The 12,655-nt window shown below is 41.0% G+C and overlaps 1 protein-coding gene across 1 annotated transcript in view; it reads right to left on the reverse strand.

Moving 5' to 3' along the window:
- LOC139389605 (BCL2/adenovirus E1B 19 kDa protein-interacting protein 3-like) overlaps positions 1-12,655 on the reverse strand; it is a 14,625-nt gene continuing 1,970 nt past the window's right edge. Inside the window, exons 2-6 of the mRNA XM_071136452.1 lie at positions 8,223-8,478; positions 8,031-8,112; positions 7,793-7,899; positions 4,060-4,209; positions 1-2,220 (exon numbers count right to left, since the gene is read on the reverse strand). Coding sequence (XP_070992553.1) covers positions 2,172-2,220; positions 4,060-4,209; positions 7,793-7,899; positions 8,031-8,112; positions 8,223-8,478 — 644 coding nt within the window. The 3' untranslated portion in view covers positions 1-2,171. The remainder of the gene's footprint in view (positions 2,221-4,059; positions 4,210-7,792; positions 7,900-8,030; positions 8,113-8,222; positions 8,479-12,655) is intronic.

Consider the following 12,655-nt stretch of genomic DNA (forward strand, 5'->3'; position numbering starts at 1 on the left):
TTGTGGTTAATTTCTCATTTTAATGTCAGTTTTTTCAATATGATTACAATGAATCAATCTACATGGCTGAAACTTCTTGCTTCTGGAATATTTTTTTACAAGCATGTTCAATAAATTCCTGAGGGCCCTGCCCTCCATACAAACAAGAAAAGCATATTTCAGTTTGTATTTTGGATTATCAGAAGAAAAAAACATCAATGTGCATACTTCTTCTGCCTTACAAACAAGGACGGACTTCACAATTTTTATGAAAGCTATAACAACATTTGGCATCTCGTGAATTATACTACGTAAATGCCAATTACAAACTAAGGGCATGCATGCAATGGGAGTTACTTTGAGTTGGTACAAACCAAGAAAAGGCACAAAAAAACAATCCCACTCAGAAGGAAAAAAAATACCCCACTCATGTCATCACACCTATCCCCATTGCCCACCAACCTTCCCCCTAAATATACAATACAAAACCCTAAATCACCAAGTAACTCAATACAGTGGAGGAGTGCTGGTTCTGTATAACCACTTTCCAGGGAGTTCCTGGGATAATTACCTAGTGTGATGAAAAGAAAACATGTTTTTTACCATTGCCAAAAAAGGGTAATTTATCATAATTCTTAAAATAGGTCAGTGTTAAACACATATACAAAAAGCATTACTTACGTTACCTTAATAAGGTAGATAATGTCTGCCTATGGGTAATGGCTGAATAGAGCCCATGCTTACATAAAACAGATCACCAAAGGCCATGTCAAAACTTATCAGAGCTGGAGATAGTTTGAGTTTGTCTGTTTGAGTTTGTCTAACCCTATAGTTCAACTTCTCCAATAGTTGAGAGATCAGTGTCAGTGGTACCTTTCCAATGCAATGAAAACACTGAGATGAAAATATATCTATATTTGGCAATATGCAGTAGTCATTTGTGGCCAGTTATATCATAATTCCACTAATACATCCAACTCAGTATGGTGGCTGGACCTATACACTGGATCTCACTCTGAGGGTGTGTAGCCACACAGGAAAACTTTAATTCAAAGGTTTCTAGAATCAGCTTGAAAAAAACACAAGATATGACAAAAGAGATGAAGAATGTGTAGCATTGACACATTTGAGTTACTGAACAGCAGGCAGGCAGATGTGTATATTTGTATCTACTATATTATATCTACATAAAAAAATGACACCTTCATTCAAACTTTGCCCTTCTCCTTACTACTACAGTACTTCACCATGTACTGCATAGCATTTAGACATGCTACTCTTTCTGCATCAACACACCCATCTGTTTAACTATTTGCTAGGTTGTTTTCCTGATAATCAATGGAAACTTGCAGTAGCCACTAGCATTAATATTCACATCCTTTCACCAAGAGACCACCCTCTTTAGAGAAAATTGGTGCTACTAAAATATGACAAATTAGGTACAACTAGAATAGGGTGGAATTACAACAAAACTTCTGCTGAATTAAAGTCTGGGTTAAAAAAAAAAATCCAAACCATTACAAAAAACAAACAAACTGAACAACAATACCACTTGATTCAGAGTCACTGCAACTCTTGAAGAGTGTACTTCAGATATGGAGCTTATTTTTGGTTCAGGTGCAAGTCACTATGCAATTAACTGACTTGGAGTAAGGAGCAGGAAGATAAAACACTCCAAGACACTTGACCTCTCACAGCACAATCTCTGTCTAAGCTAAGGCATCTATATGGAAATCTCAAAGAGATTCCCAAAGGTTCCCGCTGCCATCCAATACCAGCCACCTCAGTGTTTGTGCAGTATAGGATTTCAATAACTGAATTGAGAATCATTTGTTCCAAAAGTACCACAGTCAGGTTCAGGCAGGGGCTGTGAGCTATTATGGGTTGATAGTGGTCATTACTGTCCGATGCTACAGTTCGCACTGTGCCCAATCTGTGTCAAAAGGTAAAGGGTCCCAAACGTTGACGAATTGTGAACCTTCCAAAAGCACCCAACATAAAAAAAACTGGGGTGAGTCAGTGTCAGGTAAAGTGGTAAAAACATAGGAAAAAAATCTGAGTAAACAGAATATAGAATGGAAAAGGGAGGAGGAAGCTAGCTAGGTAAACAATGGATGCAGAGGAAAAGAGGGCATTTTAGCACAAATATTTTTTTAGACAGGACAACTTCCAGGCACTGCTTTAGTTTGGGTTTAGAAAGAGCTGGTGGAAGGCGTGGTGAGTCTCTTTCCAAGGTAGACCCTATGGAGAGAATAAGTACAGCATGACAATGATTCAACAGCAGACATAATCTACATTGAACAAAAATATAAATGCAACATGCAACAATTTCAAAGATTTTACTGAGTTACAGTTCATAAGGAAATCAGTCAATTTAAATAAATGTATCAGGCCCTAATCTATGGATTTCACATGACTGGGAATACAGATATGCATCTGTTGGTCACTGAAACCTTAAAAAAAAAAAAGTGGGGGCGTGGATCAGAAAACCAGTCAGTATCTGGTGTGACCACCATTTGCCTCATGCACCGCAACACATCTCCTTGGCATAGAGTTGATCAGGCTGTTGATTGTGGCCTGTGGAATATTGTCCCACTCCTCTTCAATGGCTGTGTGAAATTGCTGGATATTGACAGGAACTGGAACACGCTGTCATACATGTCAATCAAGAGCACCCCAAACCTGCTCAATGGGTGACATATCTGGTGAGTATACAGGCCATCAAAGAACTGGGACATTTCAGATTCCAGGAATTGTGTACAGATCCAACATTATCATGCTGAAACATGAGGTGATGACGGTGGATGAATGGCACAACAATGTGCGTCAGGGTCCCATCATGGTATCTCTGTGCATTCAAATTGCCATCGATAAAATTGTGTTCATTGTCCGTAGCATATGCCTGCCCATACCATAACCCCACCACACCCACGGGGCACTAAGTTGATATCAACAAACCGCTTGACCGCACAACTGCCTGGTACAGTTGAAACTGAGATTCATCCTTGAAGAACACACTTCTCAGGCGTGCCAGTAGACATCGAAGGTGAGCATAACACCGAACTGCAGTCAGGTCATGCACACAGGTGAGCTTCCCTGAGACGATTTTTGACAGCTTGTCCAGCAATTCTTCGGTTGTTACAAACCCACAGTTTCATCAGCTGTCCAGGTGGCCTGGTCTCAGATGATCCCGCAGGTAAAGAAGCCGGACGTGGCGTGGTTACACGTGGTCTGTGGTTGTGAGGCCGGTTTGACTTTTTAAAAATTAAATGTTTTATTTAAAATGTTACATTTATTTAACTAGGCAAGTCAGGTAAGAACAAATTCTTATTTACAATGACGGCCTACAACGTTCAAACACGGACAACGCTGGGCCAATTGTGCGCCGCCCTATGGTACTACCAATAACGTCCGGTTGTGATACAGCCTGGATTCTGTAGTGACGCTTCAAGCACTGAGATGCAGTGCCTTAGATCTTTGCGCCACTCGGGAGCCCCCAGTCAGAGGAGGAAGGCCCAGAGAAAGACAGAGAAGATGATATCCTGATGAACAAAGGTGCAGACTGGGTTGCAGATTGGTCGTACTGCAAAATTCGCAAAAACAACGTCGGAGGCACAGCTTATGGTAGAGAAATGAACATTCAATTCTCTGGCAACTACTCTGGTGGACATTCCTGCAGTCAGCATGCCAATTGCACGCTCCCTCAAAACTTGAGACATCTGTGGCATTGTGTTGTGTGACAAAACTGCACATTTTAGAGTGGCTTTTTATTGTCCCCTGTGTAATGGTCATGCTATTTAATCAGCTTCTTGAAATGCCACGCCTGTCAGGTGGATGGATTATCTTGGCAAAGAAGAAATGCTCACTAACAGGGATGTAAACAAATTTGTGAACAACATTTTTGAGAAATAAGAAATAATCATATTTTTTGTGCGTATGGAACATTTCTGGGATCTTTTATTTCAGCTCATGAAACATGGGACCAACACTTTACATGTAGCGTTTATATTTTTCTTCAGTGTACAAATACTCACACATCCAATTGATTTTCTAGTTGTGTAAGATGGTACAGTCACTCACCCGATACCAAGGGCAAGGATGTGAGACAGGACTAAGGAGGGGATGAAGACTTTGAGGAAGTCAGCAGAGAAAACACCCCCTTTCTTCATGGCTCCACTCTTTCTCATGCTGAGGGATACTGAGTGTCTGGGGTGTTGGAAGTGGAACTCCCTACAAAAAAAGAACAAAAAAAATATCACTGAACATGTTGGCAATTTTGAATTACATTGGCTTCCTACAGGAAATTATCATTTCTATTATATGCTTTAACATTCTACATGGACTGATATGGAATTGGATACTTTTAGTCTATTTTTGCTATGATGTAGACTAGAGGTCGACCGATTAATCGGAATGGCCGATTAATTAGGGCTGATTTCAAGTTTTAATAACAATCGGAAATTGGTATTTTTGGGAGCCGATTTTGCAGATTTAAATTTTTTTACATTTACACATTTATTTAATCTTTATTTAACTAGGCAAGTCAGTTAGAGAACACATTCTTATTTTCAATGACGGCCTAGGAACGAGGCAGAACGACAGATTTTTACCTTGTCAGCTCGGGGGATCCAATCTTGCTACCATACAGTTAACTAGTCCAATGCTCTGACCACCTGCCTCACGAGGAGCCTGCCTGTTACGCGAATGCAGTAAGCCAAGGTAAGTTGCTAGCTAGCATTAATGTTATCTTATAAAAAACAATCAATCAACGACTGTCGTTGCTCCAATGTGTACTTAACCATAAACATCAATGCCTTTCTTAAAATCAATACACAAGTATGTATTTTTAAACCTGTATATTTAGCTAAAAGAAATCCAGGTTAGCAGGCAATATTAACCAGGTGAAATTGTGTCACTTCTCTTGCGTTCATTGCACGCAGAGTCAGGGTATATGCAACAGTTTGGGCCGCCTGGCTCTTTGCGAACTAGTTTGCCAGAATTTCATGTAATTATGACATAACATTGAAGGTTGTGCAATGTAACATGAATATTTAGACTCATGGATGCCACCCGTTAGATAAAATACGGAACGGAATAAACGTTTTGTTTTCGAGGTGATAGTTTCCGGATTTGACCTAAGGTTCGTATTTCTGTGTGTTTATTATAGTTAAGTCTATGATTTGATATTTGATAGAGCAGTCTGACTGAGGGGTAGTGGGCAGCAGCAGGCTCGTAATAGTCAAAGGTATATGGTTTAGAGAGAAATAGTCGACGCGTTATAATTCCTGTAATAACTTGCGGCTGAACTTGAAAGGGGTTCCTTCGTTATTTTACCGTTCATGTCTTCCATACAGAATGTCTTGATCTACTTCAAATAAGGTCTGTGTTTCGTACAGGCTTAAACCACCTCTGTTCATGTCTTCCATAGAGAATGTCTTGATCTACTTCAAATAAGGTCTGTGTTTCGTACAGGCTTAAACCACCTCTGTTCATGTCTTCCATACAGAATGTCTTGATCTACTTCAAATAAGGTCTGTGTTTCGTACAGGCTTAAACCACCTCTGTTCATGTCTTCCATACAGAATGTCTTGATCTACTTCAGATAAGGTCTGTGTTTAGTACAGGTTAGGGTGCAGGCTTAAACCGCCTCGGCTTTTTGATACCCGTGTAAATCTCACTAGGATAAGGTAACGTTTGTCAACATATTTTCATAAATCCACTCTACAAAAATAATGATCTTGGCTTATATTTAGCCAATATTGATCGGAATTACCTTGTCCTATGGATATCTACACAGTTATAAAATTGGCACGGTGGTGAAAGCCTACACGAAACACAGACGTTATTTTAAGTGAATCTAAAAATATCCTATGGAATAAATGAATGAAAGAACCGGTTTTCAGATTTTGCTAGGTGTCATGGGAATTATGACTCACACTTTGGTAGTCAATTCTTACCATGTCCATTATTAAAATAGGATTTCCTGCATATAGAAATTACAGTCTTTGTTTTCAACATTCATCACAGGTAACTTAAACTCTATTTTTATTCAAACAGTTGAGAGTATTTGTCTCCTAAGCAGACTCTTCAGTATAATTGTCACTTCAGAGCTGTGTGTGTGTTTTACAGATGGCAGAGAAAAGCAGAGCACCAGTGTGGGAATATTACATGGAATTGGCACCGGGGAAAGCAAGGTGTCTTATTTGTGATAAAGATGTAAGCATGGGGTCAGCAACGGCTAAATCAAAAAATACCACCAACCTGTGGAATCACCTTAAGAACACCCATGCAAAAGCCCATATATATATATATATATATATATATATTCGGCCCCCTTGAACTTTGCGACCTTTTGCCATATTTCAGTCTTCAAACATAAAGATATAAAACTGTATTTTTTTGTGAAGAATCAACAACAAGTGGGACACAATCATGAAGTGGAACGACATTTATTGGATATTTCAAACTGTTTTAACAAATCAAAAACTGAAAAATTGGGCGTGCAAAATTATTCAGCCCCTTTACTTTCAGTGCAGCAAACTCTCTCCAGAAGTTCAGTGAGGATCTCTGAATGATCCAATGTTGACCTAAATGACTAATGATGATAAATACAATCCACCTGTGTGTAATCAAGTCTCCGTATAAATGCACCTGCACTGTGATAGTCTCAGAGGTCCGTTAAAAGCGCAGAGAGCATCATGAAGAACAAGGAACACACCAGGCAGGTCCGAGATACTGTTGTGAAGAAGTTTAAAGACGGATTTGGATACAAAAAGATTTCCCAAGCTTTAAACATCCCAAGGAGCACTGTGCAAGCGATAATATTGAAATGGAAGGAGTATCAGACCACTGCAAATCTACCAAGACCTGGCCGTCCCTCTAAACTTTCAGCTCATACAAGGAGAAGACTGATCAGAGATGCAGCCAAGAGGCCCATGATCACTCTGGATGAACTGCAGAGATCTACAGCAGAGGTGGGAGACTCTGTCCATAGGACAACAATCAGTCGTATATTGCACAAATCTGGCCTTTATGGAAGAGTGGCAAGAAGAAAGCCATTTCTTAAAGATATCCATAAAAAGTGTTGTTTAAAGTTTGCCACAAGCCACCTGGGAGACACACCAAACATGTGGAAGAAGGTGCTCTGGTCAGATGAAACCAAAATTGAACTTTTTGGCAAAAATGCAAAACGTTATGTTTGGCGTAAAAGCAACACAGCTGAACACACCATCCCCACTGTCAAACATGGTGGTGGCAGCATCATGGTTTGGGCCTGCTTTTCTTCAGCAGGGACAGGGAAGATGGTTAAAATTGATGGGAAGATGGATGGAGCCAAATACAGGACCATTCTGGAAGAAAACCTGATGGAGTCTGCAAAAGACCTGAGACTGGGACGGAGATTTGTCTTCCAACAAGACAATGATAAAAGGTGGCGCTACAAAGTATTAACTTAAGGGGGCTGAATAATTTTGCACGCCCAATTTTTCAGTTTTTGATTTGTTAAAAAAGTTTGAAATATCCAATAAATGTCGTTCCACTTCATGATTGTGTCCCACTTGTTGTTGATTCTTCACAAAAAAATACAGTTTTATATCTTTATGTTTAAAGCCTGAAATGTGGCAAAAGGTCGCAAAGTTCAAGGGGGCCGAATACTTTCGCAAGGCACTGTATATGTTAAAAATCGACCGATTAATCGGTATCTGCTTTTTTTGTCCTCCAATAATCGGTATCGGCTTTGAAAAATCATAATCGGTCGACCTCTAATTTAGACTACAAGTTTATTTATGTTAGATTGTGTGCAGTGTCTCCTTACTTGGGGGGAATGTTTTCGGGCCGACTGGACCAATCTGCAACCCAGTCTGCACCTTTGTTCATCAGGATATCATCTTCTCTGTCTTTCTCTGGGCCTTTCTCCTCTGACTGTAGATGTGGAGAAAGAGAGAGCACACAGGTGAGTGAGCAGAGAGGTCCTGTAGGCCCATACTGTAACAGTGATGTCAGGGGCATGGATGGAGCAACAGACACATGAGAGCAGACTGGGTTTTTTATACCTGGCTCCCTCTCCTACTGGACATCTCCAAGTCAAAGGTAACCTGGCTGTCATCCTGATCTGGACTGGAAGGTCTGTGAGGACTGAGGCACAACACAGGAAGCAAATAAATACACAAATTATACAAACACCCAAACATGGAGAAAAGAGCTCAGGGAGGGGGCTCACCAAAAACATGACACTCCCTTCCTACCTGTCACAGGAGGAGCTGCTTTGGCTGGACTCATGCTGGGCATCCAGCAGGATCTTATTCATGTCTGCATTGTGGATAGAGGAGGATGAGGGCACGTGCCCCAGCCCCCCTGTCAGACTCTCCTCCACCTCCTCTGGCACCACTTCCAGAGCCTGAGGGGCCTGACTCTCCCCCTCATTCCCGTTCTCCGTGTTGGGGTTTGGCAGCAGAGCCTGGTTTCTGTTGTTTCCATTCATCTCCAGCTCTACCCACGACCCTGAAAACACAAGCATAAAATGGGGATCAGAGTAAGTGTGGGTATCAGTACAAATGTTGATAATAGTGACATAAGTCCATGGTAAAGATGCAGTGACAAGTTCTCAAAGTCAATGCACCAAAACATTGACATTTTGAAAAGATAACTTGTAGCACTGTTGTTTTATAATTTGGCTATTGTAATTCAAATGAACAAGCTTGAGAAAGAAGGCAGTAGTACAAAGACAGAAATCATCATGACACAAAACGACTTACTCAGCCTGAATGTAGATCTAGGCTATAGATCCTGAATCAGCAGACATTTGCATTTCAGGTTGGTCTACAGCAGAGAGCCCCTGGCAGAGCAATGCATCCCTTCTGCTGTTTAGGACCCTTTATCTCAGATGCATGAGACCTGTGCTTTGTCTGGCACTCAGCCACTCACAGTATGTGTAAAGCAAAGTCACTGTATGGAACATACAGCAGTGTATGTTAACAAGGAGAGCCATGAGGATTAGACCTAACTCCACATTTTTATTTGATTTATTTCACCTTTATTTAACCAGGTAGGCTAGTTGAGAACAAGTTCTTATTTACAACTGCGACCTGGCCAAGATAGAGCAAAGCAGCGCGACACAAACAACAACACAGAGTTACACATGGAAAAAACAAACATACAGTCAATAATACAATAGAAAAAGTATATATACAGTGTGTGCAAATGAGGTAGGATAAGGGAGGTAAGGCAATAAATAGGCCATAGAGATGAAATAATTACAATGTAGCAATTAAACACTGGAGTGATAGATGTGCAGAAGATGAATGTGCAAGTAGAGATACCGGGTTGCGAAGGTAAATAAATAAATAACAGTATGGGGATGAGGTAGTTGGATAGGCTTTTAACAGATGACAGGTGCAGTGATCTGTGAGCTGCTCTGACAGCTGGTGCTTAAAGTTAGTGAGGGAGATATGAGTCTCCAGCTTCAGTGATTTATTGCAGTTCGTTCCAGTCATTGGCAGCAGAGAACTGGAAGGAAAGGCGACCAAAGGAAGAATTGGCTTTGGAGGTGACCAGTGAAATATACCTCCTGGAGCGCGTGCTACGGGTGGGTGCTGCTATGGTGACCAGTGAGCTGAGATAAGGCGGAGCTTGACCTAGCAAATACTTATAGATGACCTGGAGCCAGTGGGTTTGGCGACGAATATGAAGCGAGGGCCAGCCAACGAGATCATACAGGTCGCAGTGGTGGGTAGTATATGGGGCTTTGGTGACAAAATGGATGGCACTGTGATAGACTACATCCAATTTGTTGAGTAGAGTGTTGGAAGCTATTTTGTAAATGACATCGCCAAAGCCAAGGATCGGTAGGATAGTCAGTTTTACGAGTGTATGTTTGGCAGCGTGATTGAAGGATGCTTTGTTGCAAAATAGGAAGCCAATTCTAGATTTAACTTTGGATTGGAGATGTTTGATCTGAGTCTGGGAGGAGAGTTTACAGTCTAATCATACACCTAGGTATTTGTAGTTGTCCACATATTCTAAATCAGAACCGTCCAGATTAGTGACTCTGGACGAGCGGGCAGGTACAGGCAGCGATCGATTGAATAGCATGCATTTAGTTTTACTTGCATTTAAGAACAGTTGGAGGCCACGGAAGGAGAGTTGTATGGCATTGAAGCTCATCTGGAGGGTTGTTAACACAGTGTCCAAAGAAGGGCCAGAAGTATACAGAATTGTGTCGTCTGCGTAGAGGTGGATCAAAGAATCACCAGCAGCAAGAGCGACATCATTGATGTATACAGAGAAGAGAGTCGGCCCGAAAATTGAACTTTGTGGCACCCCCATAGAGATTGCCAGAGGTCCGGACAACAGGCCCTCCGATATGACACACTGAACTCTAGCAGAGAAGTATTTGGTGAACCAGGCGAGGCAGTCATTTGAGAAACCAAGGCTATTGAGTCTGCCGATAAGAATGTGATGATTGACAGAGTCGAAAGCCTTGGCCAGGTCGATGAATACAGCTGCACAGTCTTGTCTCTTATCGATGGCAGTTATGATATCATTTAGGACCTTGAGCGTGGCTGAGGTGCACCCACGACCAGCTCGGAAATCAGATTGCATTGCGGAGAAGGTACGGTGGGATTCGAAATGGTCGGTGATCTGTTTGTTAACTTGGCTTTATTTTATTTTTTTCATAGAAAGGTAGGGCAGGATGGATATAGGTCTGCAACAGTTTGGGTCTAGAGTGTCTTCTCCTTTGAAGAGAGGGATGACGGCGGCAGCTTTCCAATCTTTGGGGATCTCAGATGATACGAAAGAGAGATTGAACAGGCTAGTAATAGGGATTGCAACAATTTCAGCTGATAATTTTAGAAAGAGAGGGTCCAGATTCTCTAGCCTGGTTGATTTGTAGGGGTCCAGATTTTGCAGCTCTTTCAGAACATCAGCTATCTCTATTTGGGTGAAGGAGAAATGGGGGAGGCTTGGGCAAGTTGCTGTGGGGGGTACAGGGCTGTTGACCAGGGTAGGGTTAGCATTGTGGAAAGCATGGTCAGCCGTAGAGAAATGCTTATTGAAATTCTCAATTATCATCGATTTATGGGTGGTGACAGTGTTTCCTAGCCTCAGTGCAATGGGCAGCTGGGAGGAGGTGCTCTTATTCTTCATGGACTTTACAGTGTCCCAGAACTTCTTGGAGTTTGTGCTACAGGATGCAAATTTCTGTTTGAAAAAGCTAGCCTTTGCTTTCCTAACTTCCCTGAAGTTATGCACATGCACAAAAGCAGAATCATTTTGTAAAACTAAAAATGGATGTGGATGCAAGGTTTTTAGATGTCAAAGACACCGGTAGTGGTTCCCTGTACAAAAAGGCTGCATGTGCATATTATTGAAACAAGTGACGCCATGAATACAAACAAACATACTGTACTTCAGGAGAGTTCAGTTTAAAACATGGCCCTGGACTAAGTCTAGCCTGCTTTAAGCTGCAACTTTGGAACAAAGCATGCTCTTGGTCTTTGCTCAAGTCATAAACAAGCTCCCATGCCTATTAAAGAGCAATTCCGCCACTTTTCAATCTCATATTCATTATTTCCAGGACCATACCAGTGTTTACAAATGTGAAAACGGTGCGTTTCTATGATCTGTGGTTAAAAAAATAAGGTCCTAAAAAATCTCTGTGACATCTCAAGGCAGGATTAAGAGTAGGAAAAGCAGTGATTTTCAAAACCTGCAACGAGTTTCTAGCCAGAGTGAGTGTGTTTTCTTAGTCCCGACATAACCATGAATATCAGTGTTTGAAAAGCAACCTCTTTACATTTAACATTTTTTTTTTTTTATGTTAAACTTCATATTTGTTTCTACAAAATGTAGAAATACACCGTTTTCACATATGCAGACACTGGTATTGTGCTGGAGTTAATGAAAATGAGATTGAGAAGTGGAGTGGTGGAGTTGCCCTTTAAACCTCCTGTTGTGTTCACTTCATGTTAATTAATTCTGTTCCCGGTCCAAAATGACCGCCCCATTATAGCTGATTATAAATCCATAATAATACATATATTATCACCTAATGTTGTGTTAGATATTTTTATCCACTTAAGTTATTTTGAACATTACACGTTTTTAACTTCTATTTGCTATTTATGGCCTGTAGGCCTCATTCACCTGAGCTCACACAACTTGTTTGAGTAAAAAAAAAAAAATTGGATTATTTTGACTATAACAAATACTCATATTAAACATATTGTGCTATTTATAGCAGACTACTTTGTGCCAAAGTTTAACAAGGACTCCTCACCAGTGTCTTGATCAAAGATATGATCAAGATCCTCACATACAGTATATTGTTTGGTCATTGTGCTGCCACAGAATGAATTGTGAGCAAGGCCTCAAAAAAGCTTTATATACCAGAGCTGCAAGAAAAGTTCTATATATTATTAAAACAGGTGTGGTTCCCTTGGGGGAAAGATCCTATTTCCTGTGGGGGTTGCCATGGAAGCCAAGAAGGGGATTGAGGTGTGTGTGTGTGTGCTCAAACACACATGCATGTGGGGGTCTGGGAGAGGAAGTGTGTCCATCTGATGAATGGGCATGTGCCTGAACTCAATTTCATACACTAGTTGTAGTTTCACCCATTCATGTCTAATGATCAGTCATTTTTGACAGGGAACACCAAAATGTATTTTGTGTGTTCAGA

The sequence above is a fragment of the Oncorhynchus clarkii genome, chromosome 30 (genome assembly GCF_045791955.1).
Source record: "Oncorhynchus clarkii lewisi isolate Uvic-CL-2024 chromosome 30, UVic_Ocla_1.0, whole genome shotgun sequence".
In the NCBI taxonomy this organism is placed as follows: Eukaryota; Metazoa; Chordata; class Actinopteri; order Salmoniformes; family Salmonidae; genus Oncorhynchus; species Oncorhynchus clarkii.